The sequence below is a fragment of the Calidris pugnax genome, unplaced genomic scaffold, assembly GCF_001431845.1.
Source record: "Calidris pugnax isolate Ruff unplaced genomic scaffold, ASM143184v1 scaffold44, whole genome shotgun sequence".
Lineage (NCBI taxonomy): Eukaryota > Metazoa > Chordata > Aves > Charadriiformes > Scolopacidae > Calidris > Calidris pugnax.
In genome coordinates this window covers 27,931,970-27,954,725 of record NW_015094506.1, presented here as the reverse complement: position 1 = coordinate 27,954,725, position 22,756 = coordinate 27,931,970, and the positions used below count along the sequence as shown (strand labels likewise).

Genomic DNA, 22,756 nt, shown 5'->3' with positions numbered 1-22,756 from the left:
AAAAATGTAAAAAAAAAAAACAAACCCAAAAAACTCTCATTCCAATTTTGTTCCACCCTCTAGGGGGAAAGCAGAAGCATCATTTTTCTTTTTCTTCCTTTCTTTCAGTCTTCTGATGGGGAACTGCAATCTTTCAGTCGATAATACTGCCAGACTGTGTTTCCACATAGCTGAAGATCTTGACTGCAGAACAGTGCAGCTCTTATGACTGTGAACCTCACATTTCTCTTTTCATCTATTTTATCTTTTTGAGTGCATCAAGACCATTGCATACCAGGTTTTTGTGATGGTATGTTTTATCAGCTTAATGGGATAGATTGCAGTGCAGGCCCTCTAAATCTCCAGCCTAAAGTAATTATCCTCCTCCTGCTGCCATGCTTTTCTGTAAGGTAAGAATATACAGAGGTTGTTGCTTATTTGTCAGAACTAAGAAGCAGAGAAACAACTAGCATGCTAAACACGCAGTTCTTATTTCACTTGTAGAAGCTTAAAAAAAAGCACACTATTATACTCTTTCAGAGGCTTTTATTTCACAAGAAAGCCTTCCTGACTCTAGATTTTTTTTTTTTTTTTTACACAACACTGGCTGCATGTTATCCATACTCCATTTTCATGGAACAACTGGATGAGGGAAAAAAAGGACTCAGGCTGGACTGGAAAAGCAAGGTCAGTAATTCAAGGAAGTCACTTCCAGCATTGCTAGAGAGCCCTAGAACAGCAAATTGTCTTCTGTATATGGACCCAGTTTATTTACACTTTGTTTAGCTGAGATCAGGGCTCTTTCTTGCCTTTTCTTTTGGCCTCCCCATGTTGATGTGAAGTGTGGGATTAACAGCATGCCCACAAATTTCTCTCTCCAAATGGGTAACTGCCTGGTTGGCAAATACGGACACAGAATCTGAAGAAACTTATGCAAAACCTCATCATTTCACTCTAATTTGAAAGGTATCTTCAAATAATATGCATAGTCTGGATAGTTTAATGTGATTCTGAAATGAGCTTCCTGTGTAAGAACTGGAGTTTCATCAGACTTGTGCATGTTAAGTGCATGTAGATTCTCCTCCCTCTCCCCCATTTTTAATTAAACATCCAATCTTGTTTTCAGCAGTCAATTCTCTGTGTAGTTTACGGTAGTAAATTATGTCAGTAGTCATTGTTTTGTTGTGCAATAAGCTATTGCTAATTGGCATTTCCTCTTTAATAGACTCTGTTAAGAATTATGTTAAAATAATTGCTGCCAGAAAGCACAGTACAGAACTCTTAATTACTGGCTAACAGTTCTGTCCTTCAGATCCTTCCTCCAAGCTATGCTTTCATAGAGCATGTGCTTTTAATTTGAATTCAGCTCTGTAAAACTCAGGAGAATCTATTGTCTATCAAAGCCAAACTCATAATAAGAAAGGATTTGTCACAGCAGATCAGACCTCAGGTCCCTGTAGTCTGGTGCCATGCCTCTGGCAGTGGCTATTTCTTGATATTTTAAAAGAAGGTAAACCTCTTCCCAAATTGCTAACGTATCTTACCCATTTGTGTGACACTGCACATTTCTTTCTAAATGTTGCAGTTCATTGTCTTACACCCTGAAGCATGAGATTTGATTACCCTTATTATTTTAGCTTGCATAGCTACAAATGTTATTAGCAGTCATAAAATTATTCAGTTCTTTTTAGAAACGTAGCTATGGTTTTTATCTCAATGACCTGATCTGGCAGCTACTTCCATTGACTATGTAAAAGAAATGTTTCTTTATATTGTTTCTGCATTTACCGTTCTTTCATTTAGAACTCCTTTTATTTTATGTGATAGAGGAAAGAGAGGAACCTGATCAGATTTTAATATATCCTGCCTACTTATGAATACCTGTATTAAGGTCCCTTTAAGTTGCATGTCATTTTGGGTGCTATAAAGTTCTGAACTTTATTTCTTTTATTCTGTTGAATTCATTGGTTCAGCCTTAGATTTCTCTTTTTCCTGTTATTCTTTTTAACTGGGCACAGTCACGGACATGAAAATTTATCCAACGTATGATCTGAGGCCTATATTTTTAAATTTATATCCCTCTATTTTCATAGCCAAAATTCTTTTGTTGTTTTTCTTCATGGTGCAAAGAAATTTAGTGAAAGAAAAATAGTATGTAGTCTGTCTTCTGAAGAGTTTTATTTTTAAGTTAATGACTAAAATAATTATAAATTTAAAACAACTGAAATTGATGGTCTTTCAGTCTTTTCAACAGATCTTTTGTGTCTGATAATCAGTATGTGATACACTGTTGGAATTATATAGACTGTTTGTTGACTTTTTTTCTAATTTGCATTGCCTCGTGTCTGCTTAAGCTAAATTTAGTCAGTCACTGTGACAGATGCTTTCTCTTCCATATTTACTAGAAAAGAAAAAAAAGGCTAGTTGCTATACTTGATTTATTCAGAAGCAAATGTAACGACTGCTTGCTGTATAGCATATCTGCAAAAAAACTTGCCCACTCTTCATTTTTCCCTTTGAAAAAACTACTTCACAGTCCCACAGTGTACAATGAGCTCTGTTTCCTTGTAGTTAGTCTCATTTTTCCAAGTGAACTTCCATTTTTCTACTTGCGGTATCATTGTAGTTATTCAGCTATTTAAGGATAGGAATTGTAAAACTTTCCAGTATTTACGTAAAGGAAACAAACAAAACCTGCACTGCGACAGCTCCGAATTTGCTGTGCAGTTCCATTTCCAAGTCCAATAATAAATAGTGTTCATCTCAATAGCAGTCCCAGGAGCATTCTCTCTTACATTTTCTTCATTTTGAGGGACAATCATTTGCCATTACTCATGGTTTCCTATCACTTAACAATTTTTGAATCAATTCCAGGACTCTGTCCCTTGCCCCACAGTTATTTATTTTCGTTAATAGTCTGTGATGGAGGACACTTACGGAAAGCTTATTGAAAACTCGTGGAAAGTAAGCTACTATTTCTGCAACCTTTTCGGAGGGAAGGGATGCCATCCAGAGAGACCTGGACAGGCTTGAGAGGTGGGCTCATGCAAATCGCGTGAAGTTTAACCAAGCCAAGTGCAGGGTCCTGCACCTGGGATGTGGCAACCCCAGGCACAAATACAGGTTGGGCGGAGAATAGCTAGAAAGCTGCCCTGAGGAGAAGGACTTGGGGGTGTTGGTGGATGAGAAGCTTAACATGAGCTGGCAATGTGCACTGACAGCCCAGAAAGCCAACCGCATCCTGGGCTGCATCAAGAGAAGTGTGGCCAGCAGGTCACGGGAGGTGATCCTGCCCCTCTGCTCTGCACTTGTGAGAGTACTGTGTCCAGCTCTGGAGTCCTCAACACAGAAAGAACATGGATCTGGTGGAATGGGTCCAGTGGAGGACCATGATGATGCTCAGAGGGATGGAGCACCTCCCCTATGAGGACAGGCTGAGAGAGCTGGGGTTGTTCAGCCTGGAGAAGGCTCCGGGGAGACCTTATAGTGGCCTTTCAATATCTGAAGGGAGAGCTGGAGAGGGGACTCCTTGTCAGGAAGTGTAGTGATAGGATAAAGGGTAATGGTTTTAAACTGGAAGAGGGGAGATTTAGATTAGATATTAGGAAGAAATTCTTTACAGTGAGGGTGGTGAGACACTGGAACAGGTTGCCCAGGGAAGTTGTGGATGCCCCATCCCTGGAAGTGTTCAAGGCCAGGCTGGATGGGGCTTTTGGTGGGATGTGTCCCTGCCCATGGCAGGGGGGGGGGGGACTAGATGATCTTTAAGGTCCCGTCCAACCTGAACCATTCTATGATTCTATAAACCTTTTCAAAAAGAGCTCAGGAAGCCTGTCCTTTGTTGCTGTTGTTGTTGAGGGCGTTCTGAAAATAACTCTGGTTATCTGTGAGCCACAAATATTAATCTCAGGTTTGCGTGGGTCAGACCTGCTGTGCACCTTGGGCTGGTGGCCAGCGTGGGGTCCTGCCCGAGCCACCGGGCTGGCCCGGCCCCCGCGGGGCTCCCGGCGCTGTCCCTGGTGCTGAACGGCCGTGCTCCGCCCGTGCTCGGCGGGGAAACCCGCCACCGGGCTGTCCCCTCAACTCGCCTGGGGCTGTGATGCCGCCGAGCGTTCTTCAGTCCGGGCCAACGTCTCCAGCAGCCTTGCTGGTGAGAAATACTCTTAGTATCCAGGCTGGCAGAAGGTTGGGTTAATAGCAGAGCGCTACTTGAAGTTGGGCGAACGTGCCCATCGGCAGCAATGACATTACAAACGAGGTGAGGTTGAGATGAAGGCTGTTACCGGGCAGTTACTCATGGAAATAGTCAGTTGTGGGGATGCAAATACTGAATATAGAATAATTCTGACTTGGATCAGAATCTGACTCGAAGAAATTCTGCATATTTAAGTTATTAGCTTTATAAACATGGCACTGGGTTTTATTGAAATTAAAATCAACTTCATAGGTGTTGTTCTAAATGCAGATGAACTGATTATTTGCTGATATTTTTTATGTAAGACTCCAGCATCATTGCTGTCTTATCTTTGAATCAGTCTTACTGCCAAAACTGATGGCTGGAACAATAGAGATTGCTCTGGAGCAGGAACTTCTCTCAGAATCCAGGTCTTATCACGGCTTTAACTGGCAAAGGCTGCTATTCATACTGTCACTCACTGATGCTACATAATGGATGGTGTATGCCTTGCACACCATAGATAACTCACCAGATTAGGAGTTGGATTTAATTCCACACACTCAGTTGACCCCCAAACCACCCAATCTCCCCAGACAAAACAAAAAATCCAACAAGAGCAGAAGATAAATCATTCCTGATTTAGGATGGCTGAATGTGAAACTTCCTTTTTCACGTCAATTATCAAGGAGAATATTAGCATAGCCACTTTTGATTAAGGCTGTTAAATGCTATTTCCTCATAAAAATTATGACAATGTAATCTTATCTCTGATTTTCCAACAAGCAAGTAGCAAACCAAACCAGAATCTGTGTGCACATCCAGTGATAATTTTTTATTCCCTGGTATGTGTGGAACATGCCATAAATTAACAAAATTCATGTATGTATTCACTGCCAATAGTGTATGCTATTTAATGGTTTATAATTTTTCATGAGTATGCCTGTAGAGATAGTCTGAAGGTGGTGTCACCAGTACGATATGCTTTTATATGATTCTGACAGGGAAAATTATAGTGACAATAATAGCTGCCACTCGATCACCATCATAATTTTTTGAATTGTTGTTGTTTAACTGATGAAAGATACACTTGAAGTGAATAATGGGCTCTTTTTCTTGTTTATACCTTTAAATAAATAATAAATCATATTCCCTTAGAATTCTTTTGTCTATAAAAGGATTGAAACAATGTAGGACATGTAAGGAGAGGAAGTCCTTCAGTATGTGATTCAGAGCTTCCCCTCTGAGTCATTGGTATTTATTTAAATTTTTTTTCATTAGGAACCAAATTGCAAAAGAGCTCCAGGGACACCATTTTGTAATACCAAGGAGACAGAATCTTCCCAGTCCTTTTTCTTGTCTTGAGAATTGAAGTGTGGGCTGAGGGAGGCTGCATGTAGTTCTTCTTCCAGCTGGGCAGAAGAGGGGCTGTTGTGATATGCAGCCTTTATTCCCTGCACCTGCCTCAACCTACCAGCTACTAGAAGAAAGGGGAAATACACTGCAGTCTCTATTTAGCTGCAGTAAATTACTTCCTTCCTCTCTCACAGTAGTGGAAAGAATTCTGTATTTGAATCACAGCTCCTTCCTAGGACTCATCCTAGACTGAAGCTATGGACTGCTTATTGTATGTCTTGAGAAAAAGAGGCTTATGTTTTCCATTAATTCAGATTGGAGCTGTAGGACCTCCTTCCTCCAGTAATAAAAATAGTGTATAGGTACACAATCTAATACTTCATAGTAGTAGATTACTTCATTACTTCATATGTACATAATCTAATATGGCTTAATACTTCATATGTATAGAAATTACCAAAAATGTTTTTATGTGACATGCAAATGATAAATGAGCATTTCAGGTACATGTTTAATAGCTCCCCATTGATCTTGTCAAGTAAGTAATTGCTCCACAGCTAAATAATACCAATATTTTTTATTTTTTTTTTCTTCTCTGTGTTTAATTTAACCAGTACAGTGGTGTCCTGCTTGGCCAGAATGATGTATGGCTATTCCTATAGGCACAGAAGTATTTTTTTTTTTGTCCTGATAAATGCGTGTTTGATCTACAGGACTTTAAGTGAAATTGCACTTGCAATTAGTTCCAGTGTCTCTCGCCCATGGGAGCACAAACCTCAGCCTTTTGCAGGAGTTACAGTTTTGGGGAGGGTGGCTGCAGCTCATCCTTTCTTTGCTATAAAAACAGAGAAGTGTTTTCTTTGTAGACCACTTCAGGTAGCAGTGGCTCTCTCTTAGCTCCTCTGTTGTTTTGACAAAGGCAGCTAGAATTCTGTTTTCTGTTTCAGGACACTCTAACTACGATTTCTCAGTGTTATATGATAACATATTTTTTCCAAAATGTCACATCATAATATTTCCTGATCCTAATATTTCCAGAAACACTAGGCCATGGTTTGCTCCCTCCTGTTGTTTCCCTGGGGTCACAGTGGCTTAGAGACAGGATTGCAGGAGTGCAGGGCTTGTTTGTCAAAGAGGATAGTATGGTCTTAAACTTGGCTTGAACTCACAGTTTTTGACTTAACTTTTTGGGTGTTATTTGAGACCTTTACCTAACAATGTATGCAGTACAAGATGGGTGAAATACCAAGCTGTTTAGACTGGATGGCAGCGTACCCTTCACCCTTGAAAGCCTTCGGCTTGATCTAGGAGGCATTCTGGATGTCTCTAAGGCTATCATACACTGCTGAAGGCAGCAAAATGTTTAACAGAGTAATAACATAAATTGACAGGGGTGGGGGTGATGAGAGTGCTTTGGTAATGACCTGCAACAGCTTCTCATTCTTTGGCATGTCTGACTTGAGAAGGGCTGTCTTCCTCCTTGTTATCAATACCAGATAAAATATCCTCATTGCTTCACTGCAGCCTGCTGGAGTTGGGAGCACTGAAGATCAAGTACTCTGGGTGTGTTGTGCTGGAGCGCGTAATCAGTATGCAGAGTTCAGTGAACCTTTTAATCGTAAATGGTGTATTCATTTTCACCTCTGTGATAAAGGTCTGTTGTCTTCTCCTTAATTCTCTGTTATTTTTTGGGCTGCTTCTTTGGGCTTCTCTGGCATGCCTAAATTCTCTCTGATAAATATTTTTATACAGAGAATTTATTTTTTCCAGAGGTGGCAGTGCAGCTAGTACACCCACTAATTGTTCCAGGTGGTCCTAGACTTGATGAATTTTTCATTGGTGATGATTTTTAAATATTTTTAGTGTCAAACAATATATTTGCGCCTTTTTGTCTGTTTTGAAAACAGTGGGAGAATGCTACTATGCAAAAAGTAAATGTCCTTTGTAAAGAAATGTGAGTGGAAGCGTTTTTCAAATTGTGACTACATTTAGTGTAAAAGTGTTAAAAGAAATGTTTCTGTGTCTGCTCTTAATGTGATTAGCAAATGAAGGGGAGAAAAAAAACGCCTCTTCTGGATATTAAACTGCTTTCAAGCATTCTTTATTTTTATACAAACTGAAATTTTAATAAGATGAGCTAACCACATCATTAAAAACATCTACTGGAGAGAAGGTAAAACAACTCGGAGAGAATTAAAAGAAAAGGTCTATTCAGCCAGGAACCTTACAGTCAACTGAACATATTTCTAAGTACAAGATATTACTTTTCAAAATAAATACTTTTATTCTAAGCTCTTTCTGAAAGGCTGTTGTGTGTGTGTTTATATACATACATATACGTGAAAAACCATATATATATATATACACACACACATTAAGAATAGTCTCCCTAGATTCTTTCTTGCTTTGAAGATGAGAGTTGCATTAAAATAAAAATTCCATTTGGGTTATTATCTCCCCAGCTGTCTGTGCAGACCATGGGGTTGGCCAGAGAATATTCTCATTACATGTGCTGAAGCAGTTAGTCAGTGATTGATGCTATATTAATTCACAGCACAGACGCTTTGCCTTTGTTACCGAACATTAGACAAATTAGTTCTTACAAATTCACATCCCACCCCTACTGCATCCAAGCTCGCCACTCTGGCTGGCTGGTATTGCTAATAACCTTCATTCAGAGCGAACTGAAGCATTGGGAAGGAGGAGTTTGCTAAAGGAAGGGGCAGAAAACGGGCAGCAGCCACTGGGGTCTAACAATACATTGCAGGGCTCTAGTCATTTGCTGGCACAGCTCAGCACAGTAATGACAAATGATCTTTTCATTGTCAGACCCCCCAAATTAATTTTCCCTCCCACTTTTCATGAGGACACATTCATCACGTAGATTGCATTAAACATACTTTTGACAGAACAGAGAAAGATGAGTAGTAAAATAATTTGATTCTAGTAGCTTCTTATCTGGGGAAGTAAACCAATGGGATGATACCTGTAAAGGTAAATATTTCTGTAAATGTTCCGGAGATAAACCTGCATTAAGATTTTAGTTAACATCCGGGCATAGGGTGAAGCGCAAATGAATGAGCAAGAAAGCAGTGGAAGGAAGGTGGAGGAATATCTTTAGCTGTTCCTACTGACCTAGGAGTTAAGCCCTGCTGCATGGCAGCTGAGATGGAGTGTGTACAATTTAAATTTGTAATATGTAGAGAATAAAACTGCTATTTTTATATTATTGGCTTTGAAGTTAATTAGTCAGAGATGGTTTTCAAGTGTGTTTTTATAACTCATTAAATTTTTGCTGTTTCTTTTTGGCTCTTTAGGAGGATGTATAAAAAATATGTTGTGTGGAGGATAACCAATAGATTTGTCAAGGTCAGGAGAACCACTAGAGCACAAGGAGGCAGGGGAATCCCAGCACAATCTAGTTGTCTGAATTATTCTACTTATGGCTGGACTAAGTCACATTAATTGAGCATAAAAGCAGTTTAGTGCTTAGAGTGCGATTTGAGTTGAGGTAAGGATTCTTGTGCAGCAAAATGCATAAAGTGTGCTTACTGCAAATTTGCCTCTTATATTTTCAGTGTATGATTCTCCCTTTATATTTTGCTTGTGTCTGTTTAAAATAGCTGTCGTTTTCAGTTCTGTTCATTAAGGCTGTCTGGCCACAGATCATATTCAGTGCAAGATGCCTTACTGTTAGCCTAGGTGCTCCACGTATCTAGGACTGCTTGGCCTCTCTTCATTCCCACCAGCACTGGCCTTTGTTAAAGACATCTGAAATGTCTTCCATATTACGTTGGCACTTCCCTGATCCATGTGGTCTGAACATCTACAAACATTTTCACATTTTTCAGTTGGCTTCTGATCTGTTGCTGACATCCCGTGAGGTGGAGCTGCTTCTTATTCTCCCGCAATCCTGATGCTCATTTTCTGATCCTGATTGCACATGGGCCATGCAAAGCTTCAGGCGTGATGCAAATGTGAATTAAATATATAGATGCACTTTTTTTCAGGGGCATATCATTCACAGGCTTCACTCTTTCACTCATCTCTCACCGCTTCTGCCCCTATGCCTGAATATATCACTTTGGAATTCTTTGGTGGTTAGTATAACGCATTGGAGATAAAGTACTTTAGTAATTTTTTAATGTATTTATTATATATAAAAATATTGACAGAATTCATACTTTAGCAATTTACGCTGAATATTATTGCCACTTGTAGCCAGGGGTTCTGTCTCTCATAAATCTTTTGTGCTTCTTTTCAATAATGGCAGTTGTGTTGCAAGGGAGGTGGAAAAAGATGGAGTAGAAAAGTTCTTTTGATCTGTACTATTGTCTATTAATCAGTGGATTGCTTAGAAAACAAAATATTTGAACTGTCAATGTTACAGAAATAGTTTTAAACTTTTGTTCAGGTACATTTTGAAGATGGTTGTATTTAATGCATCATTTAAAAAGTATGCATATTATAACGTATGTTTACAATAGGGATCAAACCCTTTTTTGTTCTCTTTATTTTCCTTCAAAGCTGTAGGAAAAAAACCTGTTATTGCTGTAGACTAACAAGTATTTCAGCATCATATCTATATTACATTATTCTTTCATTGGTGGCAACTAGATAATATGACATTAGTGAATGCAAAGCATATGTTTACCTTTATGCATAGCCGCAGTATTAAACAATAAGATTGTGAAGCCAAGGAAATGGAAATGAAAATAGCTTCCAGGCAAAATTAATCAAAGTGTGGCAAAGCAGCATTAGAGTTGATCACTTGCTTTAAAGGTCATTGCCCGTCTTCTTGCCAGAGAAGATATAGGGCAGAAGAGATCACTGCAAACTTGTCTGTTTTACTTTTATTTTACTGGGGGGAGCGTGCGTGTTGAGGGGGTGGGAGATGGGAGGAAGCATTCTGATGTCTGTCTTGGAGTTCTTCTGTTTACCTTTTTATGTAATTAGGCAGGCCAGATTGGTATTTAGTCTTGTTCTGACAACAGTAAATTAGGCTTAACTCTTTAATTACAATGAGAAGGAAATCACCTTTCTGATATCCTTCAATTAGCTCAAACAGCTGTTAAGTTATAATTAAAATTTCACATGGATCATTTGAGTTTTTGGAATGTTTCCATTTAATATAAAAAAACATTTGCATATATGCATTTGCTTTTCAACAACCTTTTCTAATCTGTCGGTGCTATACCAGGAATACTGATACTATATTAAGCAATATCTTTCTGGCTTTATGAATAGACAGCTGGTTCTAGGAAAATGAAAAAATGGAAATAGAAGGTGAACAGAAAATATCAAAGCTCCAAGGTGCACTGAGGCTAGCTCAAAAATAAACTTCCTTTTCCCCCATCTTCTTTCTCTTTTCTCATCCTCTTTGAGATTCTGATACGATCTTTAAAACGGGGCAATACTGTTTGGAGATGAGCAATAACCTAAACACATATACCCATTCTTCTATCACAAGCTCTTGCACCCTTTTAGGAACCAGACTTGTGGATATTTTGATTTAAATAACTGTGAAAAAGTATTTCACATCTTGAAGAGAATTCTGTTCTTATCTTAACCAACAAAAACCCCATAAATACCCCATTTTACTCAATGGATAAAAGTTTGATTGTTGTAGTAGCTCTTGCTACTGTCTGCAACTGGGTGCTCAGCTGGTGATGAGGACCTCAGTAGTGTGCAGAAGTGGATTATATCAACAGTGACAAGTACTGTTAAAACCTTGCAAAAAACATTTTATATGTTTGAAAGTGGGTTAACCAGAAGCTGAATTTGACTGCACAGCATGCTAAGGCAAGAAGCAGTCTCTGTACAATTTGTTGCTTCTGAATTACTTAAAACAGTAAGTTCAGAGAACATCACAGGTGGAGAGATTAGCCAAGTATGAAAAAAAGTAGAAAGAACATCATATGTGATAGGTTTTTGTGACTCTCCTTTTTTCTCCTCTCTAGTCTCAGTGTTTCACTAGTGGTCTAGTTTATCATAACTTGAAGGTAACTTGCAACATTCTGAATTTGGGTTCTACAAGGTCCTCATTGAATCAGTAATACCTATCTGTCTTCTAAAGAATAGGTTTTTTTACTATTTCGCATCTGATATTGGTTTGACTGCGTGCCTTCATAAATTTTCACTGTTAATTTCTGCTACTTTCACCAAAATAATTCAAGAATTAAGGCTAGGTTTTCTTCTTTTGTACATGTGTATGTGTTGGGGATGGGAGGATTTAACAAAGGTATCTTTGCTCCTTGTTTCTGGACGGAAACAAACTTCTTTCATGAGGCTCTTTCTGAGACTGGCTACTCGAAACAGTGGAAGTTCAGGAGGAGTCTGACAGTATGTATGATAGCTTGCAGAATACAATTTTGTTGTGTACATTGACAAGGTAAAAGCACAGGCAAGCCTTTAAAGGATGAGATTGCCATAACATTTCTTCCTTCAGTCAGTTACATCTTTTTTCTTCATTTCTTTCTCTCTTTTCCTGTAGCTAATGCTGTGATTAGTTCTGTCTTAGTTTTCTTGGAAGTATTGTTGCACCATTGCGTGCTATTAAATTTTATATATTAAAAATATATTGATTACTTACACCCCATCAAGAACTTCCAGTTTACCAGAGACAAGGAAATTTTTGAAGTCTTGCTTGTAGAAATTGCGGCAATGTGATTTCAAATTAATATGTTATCAATATTATAAACTGAGTCATTAAATCAGTAGCTTTTTCACCTTCAAATTCTTAGTATGGGAGGATGATGGTCTGTCTTCCTGTGTCTCTGTTGCACTTCTATTTGCATTATAACTTTGGTGTCTTCTTTCAAGCACCACATTTAGCAAAAATTATTTTCTGCTGGTGTTAGAAAGCTCCCAGATTTAGTTTTCTAAAACAGTTATTTCTGTTACTTTAAGAGTGTATCTTAAAATACACTACCTGAATACTTACTTTTCAAGATTATTTATTTATTTTCTTAAACTTTTGGATTTGTGGGAGCTCTCCAGAAGTGTACCTGTAAGTGACCACTTGATCACTCTCAAGCTGAGTTCAGTACCTGAAGGGGGCCTACAGGAAGGCTGGGGAGAGCCTGCCTACAAAGGCCTGCAGTGACAGGACAAGGGGCAATGGCTTTACGCTGGAGGGGAGCAGATTTAGATTGGAGATTAGGAGAAAGTTCTTTACTGTGAGGGTGGTGGAGCACTGGAACAGGTTGCCCAGGGAGGTGGTTGAGGCCCCATCCCTGGAGATATTCAAGGTGAGGCTCGATGAGGTCCTGGGCAACCTGGTCTAGTTGGGAGTGTCCCTGCTGACTGCGGGGAGGTTGGACTAGATGATCTGTGGTGGAGGTCCCTTCCGGCCTGGACGATTCTATGATTCTATGAGTTGGGGTAGCTGTAGTACAATTTTGGGGAGGGGATAGGGAGTGTGTGCATAGTTTCCAGTGGCATTTTCACCTCATGGGAAGAGAATTTTGCGTTTTGGAGGGTATCTGTCACCTTTACTTGATATTGTGAATTCTTGCTCTCCATTTTTTACCTCTTTTGTGGTTTGACTTACTCATTTCAGAAGTATTGAAAGATGCACAGAAAATGACAATTTATCATTTGGAGTGGCAGCTTTTATAAGCTTTTACTCTGGTAAAGGAGAGAAGCTGAACTTGGACATAATTGCAGGTGTCTTATCTTCAAAGGCAGAGTTTCCTTGCTATGGAGTTGTGAAGAGCCCATACCTGAATTATAAATAGGTGCATTGTTAGGTGGTTACCAGCTGTTATTATCTGGGGAGGAAAAAAACCCCAGGAGTAAATGCTGAGAGAAAAAACATTCATTCAATGAGGCAGGAAGCCTTGGCACCCAGTTTTTTGTTTCTTTTATTTGTAGCTCAACAAGTTTAGATTGGGACAGACACAGCAAGTGCAGTAAACTTTCCTTGGATTTTCTTCTTTCTTATTTTACTTTTGGGGCAATGACATTTTACATGAACTGCAAGGATTGCATTGCTAAGTTTAGAGACAACTCTTTTTCTAAGTATTCCTTAGAAATTCTTGAGTTGATTTAGTTCTTTAAAATTCAAGTTTTGTAATTTTTGCGGTATTAGTACATTTTTATGTCACCTGGATGTTTCTCCCAAAGCTTGTACTACCTAACCTCTTGTGGAAGAGGATGTTACTGTCATCTTGTCTAAATCAACTTAATAGAGCAATGTTGTTCCTGGTTGGCCTGTAGGCAAAGCCTTCTATTACTATTGACTGTGTAACAGAAAGCAACAAGGTGCTCATTTTCATATGGAGAGAAGCTCAGTGTCATGTTCTCAGATTTAGATTTTTTCATGTTGGTGCATAGTACTTTAACACTTGCGTATCAGCGGTTTTATCAGAGTGTAACACTATTGAGACAAATAGCATTAAACTAGAGTAACGTGGTGGAGAGTCAAATGCAGTGTATTTTGTCTTATTTGGTACAAAACATGTGCATTTAAAAATACATTTATCAATATTATTAAGGGGCATGCACTAGGACTTTGACTTAAGTCCTAACCAGGAGATAGTTGAAAATGGTCTGCGTGTATATTGTGTGATTAAAGATTTTTAAATAGACTTTGATTACATCTCAAATCCAGTAAAGATCAAGAGTGAGTGTAAACCTGCATATCTTCATTTTACAGTGCCTACGTTGCATTGATTAGCAATACCATTTGCAGTGTGCCGCACAAACTGATATAGCTAAATTGACAGAAAGGAGAAAACAGCATTAGCTAATATCTTGCCATATTCCACCAGACAAGCTTTTACATTTCTGACGTCCAAAGGCTTAAAATATTTTAATAGAACCCTGGCTCATAATAAAATTTGAGAGCCAGGCATAAGTAATTATGTCTTATGTTTACGTTAAATCGTTGAAAATGCTAGTAAAACATATTTGTGGGTTTTGCCTTTAATGAATATAACAATAAAACAAAATCATTGCACAAGTCCCCCACTAGCTTTAAAAATCTAAAAGAGGAGGTTCATCAGTGTCTTCATATCAAGCTTGTTTGTTCTGAATTATGGCCATTTTTGCAATAAAATTTGGTTTGGTATAAGAAATGGATGCACAAGCCTGATTTTATTAGTGTGACTAAATATTGTGGAACTAAAACAAGGAAATTCTTACATACTGTCACAATTTGGGGCCATATGGATCATAAACTCCTCTACGCATATTTCACTTGCAGACTTCAAATGGCATTATCTCATCACAGAGAGGGGAGCAAGGAATATACTTAAATTTAGAAATTGTTCTCGTTACTGAATGTCAGATAAAGGTGAAGCTTTTAAATAGGAGTCTCCCTGATTTACTACCTTTAATGTGCACAGGAAGGGATGTGCAAAGCACATCATTAGTGTGACAGGGTGAAAGGGGCAACATGTTTCTTCTGTTGCAATGGAAAGAGGATGAATCTGGCACAGCTCTGATGTCAGAACCTCCATCACCTTTCTCACAGATGATGTAGATTTTAATTGTACTCTGGGCTGATTCTCATCGCACCAGCTCCTACGTGACATTGAGATAGATGAAGCCATTTGTTGGCATTATCAGAGCCAGCTGTGTGCTTGGCTGCAGCTACAGTAGGCATTATATCTCATGCATAATCCTCTCATTGAGAGAGGATCACAAGCATCTGAACCATATGGCAAATAATTTTATTATGATCAAAAAAAGGACTCTTGAAGCTAGTTAAACAGAAGAGTCCTTGAAATTCAATCAGAAGAGGTTTTTATTTTCATGTAACATTATCATCTTAAATTAATTTTTAGCTCTGCCATCATCTGTGAAATACAGGAATTTTATTTTCCCCAAAAAGTAAGAAATTAATGTTGTAATTACAAGAAACAGGGAGCAGAACTGCATAGCTTGATTTTTTTTTTTTTTTTTTGGATGTCTGAAGAGTGCCTTGTAGGTGTTAATGTCTTCTTTCACTAATTACATACTCGTATCACTCAGAAGCCCAAATAGGAAGTAGGAAGTGCCTGAAATTAAAAAAGCTGGAGAAGGGGAGAGAATCACGCACATCAAGCCATGGGAGTGCTGTGTTGGTGTCTTAATGCCTTGCTTCCTGAGGGCTGTTACTGTTCCGAGAGATGAAAACATATAGCCATAGTAAGAGCTCATAAGCCATTGTTCCTTACTCTAAAAAAAAAAAAAAAAAAAAGTTTTAATTAAGACAGTGCCAATGGGTGATGAAGAAAAAGAGAGAGGCTTCAGCTCTGTGGGGTTACCGCTGGGCAGCCAGGAGGGAATATGAGCATCAGAGACAACAGCAGCCAACCTTTTTAGCCTAGCAATAAGTGGTAGGAACTCTCAGCAGGATGAAGGTATTGCTCAGAGGTCTGGTCCAGTTTCCTTTTGAGTATACAAGGAAAAATCTCACTGATATCTCTGGCCGCCCCTGGACATACAACCCATCATACCGAGAGGCAGCCAGAGCAGGTACCGGCTCAGGACCAAGGTCTGTGGCTGCTGGAGGATGCTTTGTTAATGGGGAGGCAGTGACTACTGTTTGAGAGCTACAAAGGCAGCAAGCGATAACACGAATCATGCCGTGTGTGAATAGGCCGCTTGCCTACTGGAAAAGATGTGTGCTATTGAGGGCTTGGCCCTGGAGACACAAGCAGTTTCCATGGGGCATCTGGTAATAATGCACGTGGCCTATCAGCAACTTTCATGCTGCAAACTTATGGAACATAAAGGCAGGCTCACCAGAGCCAAATGGCAACAGCTGCCTTATCGGGAGGATACCTTTTTTATTTGGTACTTTATTGACAAATAATAAAGCCTTTAATTGGGCTGTGGGAGGAATATAGCCATGTAATTTACAGTACCTTTAATTTTCTAGTGCTGCATGCCTGAAGCAGATTAGGGTAGTTATCACAGCCTCGTGAGTGTCCTGGCTGAACCGGTGAAGTACCGTGAAATGTGCATCTTTATTCTTGCATTTCTAAAGTGTTTGTGTGTATCTTGGGGGAAGAAGAGGAACAAGGGGAGGAACCCCTGTTTCTTCTGCAATAATGTGGTGATTAAGAATTTGTGACTCCAGTTACTAAAATGAGAGTCAGCAAAAAATCCCCAGCCTGGCTATTGCTCCAGAGGCTTCCCCTGCAAACTGCCCATCGCTCTCAGCAGGATGCAGAGCAGAGCTGCGCTCACTGAGCGGGCTAACAGGGAAGGATTGCCTTTTGCTGCAGCAGCTGCTGAACTGAGACTTTCTGGATCATGAATGTATGTAAATATGTCCAACTGTTTGCCCTTCACACATCTTTGGCAAGTTTGGAGTAAAAAATATTGCACTGCTCCATTAGTTTGCTTGCCTATTACCACAGCAGATGCTGTTAAGAGCACTGAGATGTGTTTCTAGGCAAGCCTTCCCATCTAAAAAAGAATAAAGAAATAAAGGCTAGGGGGGGCCCATATAGCATCTTGAAACGGATATAAAGCAAGCTTTGGCAGCAGGGCATAACCACAGTGTCCACTGCAAAGACACAAGGGTGGGTAGCTCTTCACTCCATTAAGCAAAGTAGAAAATGGTTGTGGCTTCTGCGAGTTTGTTCCTTTCTGAACTCTCTCTCCATCAGAATAACAGCTATTTTGGAGAGTTTGTTTGGGTTTGATTCCTGACTGTATCTGCTGAGTGGCTAAAACAGCTGCATTTGGACACCAAGCTATACTTCACGGGGATTTCACTGGCAATGAAGGTTGTGTATAAATAATGGATGAAGAAGGGTGACAGGACCTGAACACTTGGGGCTTGACAGATTATCTTGTGATGTATTACAATTAGATATGCTTCAGTGTCACTTCATTTATTCAACTAGTGAGGGTGCGTAACTCTTAGATCCATTTGGAGGTGGATTTATTAAGAGCCTTAGTCATGTCCTCTCGAAGTTTGGAATTGATTTTTGAACATCCTTAGCAGCTTTCTAAATCACTTTGCCCTTAACGTGTGTGATTTTTTTTTTCCTCATCTTTTTTAAGTACTTGAGATTTTTTTAGCACATATAATAGATGAATTTGTTTATTTTTTAAAATCTGTGGTTTGTTTACTCTGCTCGAGGCAGGTAGTTGCTAGATAAGAGACCACTTTGTCAATTAGCAGGTCAACAGATCAAATCAGCCTTTGGAAAGGATTTGTCTGGGTTGTTTGTACAAGAAGCTGGTAGACCTAACCCTCAGCCACCTTATACTAAATGGTATCACCAAGAATTTGGACATCTAACAAATAGTAAATAAGATTAGCAAAAATGTTGTATGCCTTTTTGCTTTATAAATAATGGCAATGAAAAAGTCTGGCATGGCAGGGTGCGGAGTAAAGTGCTGCGGGAAATGTGAGAGCTCAGATCTGACTGTGTTGCAGATGGAGACTGTTAAGTTAAAGCAGAAAAGTGATTAGTATTATGGTCTCTATAACTTTCTAACCTACCTGGATGCTTTAACCCTGGTTTTCTTTCAGATATGCTTCTTCCTGTCATAAATGCAGATGTAGAACTATTTGCCTCAGTGGCTCAGGTGTGCCCAGCCTTTCCAGACTGCTGTAGGCAGGACCTTCTTTCCTTTGAAGTCATCATTTACAAAACAAACTATATTTGTCTGCTTTGAGTATTTCTTGGCAAAGGGAGCGGGTGTAGGACAGCAGGTGGCCGCAGAACCCAGCAGAAGCTACAATCCTCCAGATAATCAACAACGTCCCCCCCGCTGCCTCCCGCCCCAGCACGTGCCAGCCAACAAACATGTTACTCACTCCATAGCAACCTACTTGTTCTTCAGATAGGAACTTAACACGGTTTGGGGATAAATTGCGCTCGCAGCAAAGCTGATCCAAGCCAACAAGGTTTCAGAGCATTTGCTCATTCTTGTAAAAGCTGATGATAATTGATGGACGAGCGGCTTGCAGGACCCTGACAGGCTGGTTGCCTGCCCTTTGCACTCTGCCAGTTCAAGCCTTACAAGTGTGAAATAGCCAATTACTGGAATACCTATTGAAAGTAATAGGCCAATGAGCAAATTGCTACTGTGGGACGCGGCGGCGGTGTAGGTGGAAGAAAGCCAAGATAAAGTTCTGCTCCGAGCAGCTGCTCCCACCGCAGCTTGGTAATGCTATTGGATGACCAAGTGATGAGAGGAAGGTATTTCCCCATTCGAACTGCAAGTGTCCTGCCTTGTATTGACTTAAAGTTTATGATGCATGATACCGTCTTGTTACCCAGGTCCTAATTTGCAGAAATAAATCCTCCTTTTAAAAGGTAGTTAAATAGGTAATAGGGATAGTCACGGCCATAGATTTTGTGCAAAAGCATTAAATACAATTTTTGCTTGGAATGAAAAGTCATATAGTGTGCAGAGTGTTAATACTTGCCAGCCATTTGCTATTGACAGAACAATTTATCTTGATAAAGGACAGTGAAAAATTCCAATCTATTCACTGACATCACATTATCAGCAGTAATATATGACTGCATCTAAATATAAGGTTCAGATCTGATACAGCTGAGGGGTTTCTGGTAATTTTCCTGTAAATATATTGTGTACTGGACAATGAAAAAATGTCGCTTTTACCATGTAATTGGATGACCTATTTTTATGTGAGATTTAAAGTTTTACTGTGTTTAATGGGATAGACCATAATGTTTCCTTTTTGGGTAACCTGTTTCTTTTTATAAGACTTTAGCAATAAAATGTGTATTACTAGGTTTGACAGAGCAGAAATATCAGACAAAGAAAGATAGAAGCTTAAATATTAGTCTCATGAAGGAAAGATTCTGTGACCACAGAAAGTTGCCATGGCGGGGGGTGGGGGGAGGGAATCTATCTGATTGTCATGAAAATGTCTGCTGTCAGTAGTTAGCTTTATGTAGGCAGTAAGTCTTCTTTTTGCCAGGATAGGAATGTTATTGGTAACTTTTAGGTATGTATTTCTTAGCTTTCTTAGCAAAACAATATGATTTGTAATTTTATATTAAGAACCTGGCTTGTTTAATTAGAAAAATATTAGAAGGAAAGGTGGTGGGTGGCAAGTAGCTTTGGAGGAAGAAATTAAATAGTGGTTGGCAATTTATTTTATGCAGTCCAAGATTCTGTAATCGGAAAGCAACCATTGTGTAAAGGCCAGAAGTGTAAATGAAGCCAGTGCCAGCGCTCTGGATAATCCATTTTTTCAGTTGCCAGTCACTTGTTTGGTGCTGAAAAGAGAAATGACAAATGACATGTTGCAGTTTGCTTTGAATATCCTATTAACAATTACCAAGTCCATTTTAGATTGAAAGAGTAGAAGATTGATTCATTTGATATTAAACAAGTATCTGCATTAAAAATAAGATTATCATTTCAATCAGGGCAAAGTGTAAAAAAAAAAAAATATGCATGGGCTAAAAACACAGATATTTTTATAATGATTGCTTTATTCCCTATAAATGCATGGCATTTTTTTACTCTATACTTAAAACTCTGAGGGGAAAACTATTACACATTTGTATTTTTCACACTGTCTGTCCTCCTGAGAATATCTGATTGTAAAACCCTCTTTGTGTGGCGATGTGCATGAGGAGGAGAGCCTCTCCACTTATCTCCTGAAAAGATAGTAGATATAACTCACCTTGTGAAGATTTCCACCAGAGGCATTTCTACTGTCCTGAGGCTTAAAAAAAATTGCCAGGCATGTGCTCGACAGGAAAATAGTTTCTAATGACTGGAGCTGGGAAAAAAATTGTTAAGGAAGACCAAACCTGAATAGTTTGTTTCCATTTCAAGGAATAGAAGGGTGCAGGGCTTTCTACTAAGTTTTCATTTGTGGAGCCCTCTGCATAGCTAAAGATTTTGTATACTTTAGCAGACTTGGGACAGTTAGCCCCACCCTGGCTCCTAGGAGCGGGGGAAAATGTTATTACTTTCTCATTCCTCTCTTTCTTCAACCCTACATGGTCCTAATATTTGCTTTCCAAATACGTGGCTGCCCTGGGGGGAAAACCAGTCTGGTGTTATACACCAGATCATTTGTCCTTCGCCGGTAACTGTGCCTGCTGAGCACTGTTTTATTGAGCAAGGCTGATATCTCCAAATTAGAGCAATTCTTTTGCTGTTCCCTGGTTTGTTAACTCCTCTCTGTTGCTTCTCTGAGAAGTTATGAGGAGGAGCGGAGATATCACGCTTGCCTGGCTGCAGATCCAGTGGTGAATAAAGGCTAACGTTGGGAAGGTTGTCTACTCAGCCATGAGAGTAGAGCTTGCTGTCACGGAGGGCATCTATTCCTCAGGAATTGATGGCCTGGCTCTCAGCAAGAAGAGCTTCCTATTCTCCTCTGGCAAATGGGTAGTCGAGTACTCTGGGGATTTAAGGGCTTTTACTGTATATCCTCCTGCTTCTCCATTTGTTAAAACCGTGTGGCAGTTCATTGTCAATGTAGTGACATTCAAAGAAGGAAATAAAGGCTGATCCATGTTAGGAGTCCTGTTTGATGTTAAGAGCAGAGAGAGAGGATTTCAAGAATTCTTCCGGCTGCTTGAGATCCTTTTGTTGAGGACCGTATAATTAGTTTTCATTTTTTCAGGCTTTTGACAAAGGCAAGAAAAATGGGCTGTGTACCCCTCAAATGAATGTCCAGGTATGACATAGCAGAGGCAGTGACTTTTTCCCTGGTAAAACTTGGTGTCATCTTCAATGAAGAGACTTTTATGTCTGTCAGGGAGTGAGTTCTGCTATAAATCTATTTGAGGAAATTGTGAAGAACAGACAAAATGCTGCAACCAATCCTGCAGGTAAAAGGGTGAGAAATCTCCTGGACATTTTTGACCTGAGGCAGATAATGGACTCTAAAGCTATTAGACGTGGATAAATGTAGAATATCCTGAGTTGTGCATTTATGTGCCTTTAAAGACTTAATCCTGAAGTAGTACTGGTAGTCCTGTGCTGGTTTCCCCTGCCATATTACAGTATTTTCTCTCTTCCCTTTCCTGGGTTTTTATACATTTCATCCAACTTTGGCTCGACTTGTGTCAGGAAATTTTACCTAAAAGATGAAAATATCACAAAAGGTGGAAGCAGATCTGTCATCATTGTGTCCTTATTTCTTCATCTTTCGCCAAAACCATCCATTTAATTTTGTAACCTGTGAAACTGCGGCGTTGCAGTGGAGTTTAGGCGGTGCGGTCTGGGAGAACTTCCCAGTAGGTCTGTCTTGCACAACATGGGAGTTGCAAAGTGGTGAATCAGACTTCTCTTTTTCAACACATGAATTGATCACACACATAGCCCCTTATTTTGTAGTTTATCCATTGCAAGTACACGTATCTCATGCATGTTGCACCTGGACTGTCAGTGTAGCACCCCAGTGGCACGTTAATAAGAAGCAACCACTTATGTGTGAAGTAGTATGCTGATGGTTTATTAACAAGTGTACAGTCACCTCGTGCCACTGATGCCTTGTGCATCATGTTTTACAGGGACACAGCGTGGGACAACTTTTTTTTCTGCTGCTGGAGGGATTTCTTTGCAAGGAAGCCTGGGCAAGGTGTCTCTTAAGGCCAGGCTTGCTCAGAGGCTGCGAGTATGGTGGTGGCTATGGGGGAAGCTCCTCGCTGCAACACCGGCGCTGACTCCTGGTCTTGCTGGAGGGTGCTCCTTTGGCACACTGTGTTTTCAAGGAATGAGATGGTCACTTATGGTTTGCCCCTTGCAGGCAGTGTAGAGCCCGTTAACAGGCTAGCATCTCTTGATTTCAGGCATCCAGTTGTGAGGCTCTAGTACAGCCTGTGGGTCGAGGGCATTTGCACAGAACTGGCGAGGGCAAAAAGCGTTGAGTGCAAGCGATGCTTTGCTTGGGTTGCACTGGAGACCCAGCAGTCACTAGGGCACGTGGCTGCCTCTGCTGCTGAGGAGGGACCTGTACCAACAGACTCTGTTCCGTCTATTCTGTCTGCAGCCAGAAGAGTCTTTGTGACTTTGGGAGTTGCTTTCTGTCAGGGAAACGGATTTAAATTGGGATGCTTACGACACTGATTTGGATTGCTCTTGCCTTGCAGTGATTCACCTAATAAGCTCACTAATGAAAGATGTTGTTCATGATTTTTGGCATTGGTGCACTGTTCTATTCAAACCTACATCAACTGTCTGGTATGCTGGTTAAAAAACCCCAAAAAACCAAAACCCAACATTTTGAATTAGTTTATAATAATTAATAATACTATACTGAAATAAATTATTATTTCTCATTTCCCCTTTTAGCAG

General features: G+C 39.8%; 1 protein-coding gene across 2 annotated transcripts in view; it reads left to right on the top strand.

Annotated features, from left to right (window-relative positions):
• Window positions 1-22,756, top strand: part of PDZRN4 (PDZ domain containing ring finger 4) — a 244,902-nt gene that overhangs the window by 88,250 nt on the left and 133,896 nt on the right. Inside the window, exon 1 of one of the 2 annotated variants that reach the window (XM_014963426.1) lies at window positions 610-666. The exons of the other annotated variant lie outside the window; for it this stretch is intronic. Coding sequence (XP_014818912.1) covers window positions 613-666 — 54 coding nt within the window. The 5' untranslated portion in view covers window positions 610-612. Of the gene's footprint in view, window positions 1-609; window positions 667-22,756 lie in introns of those variants that run through there. 2 annotated transcript variants of the gene reach the window in all.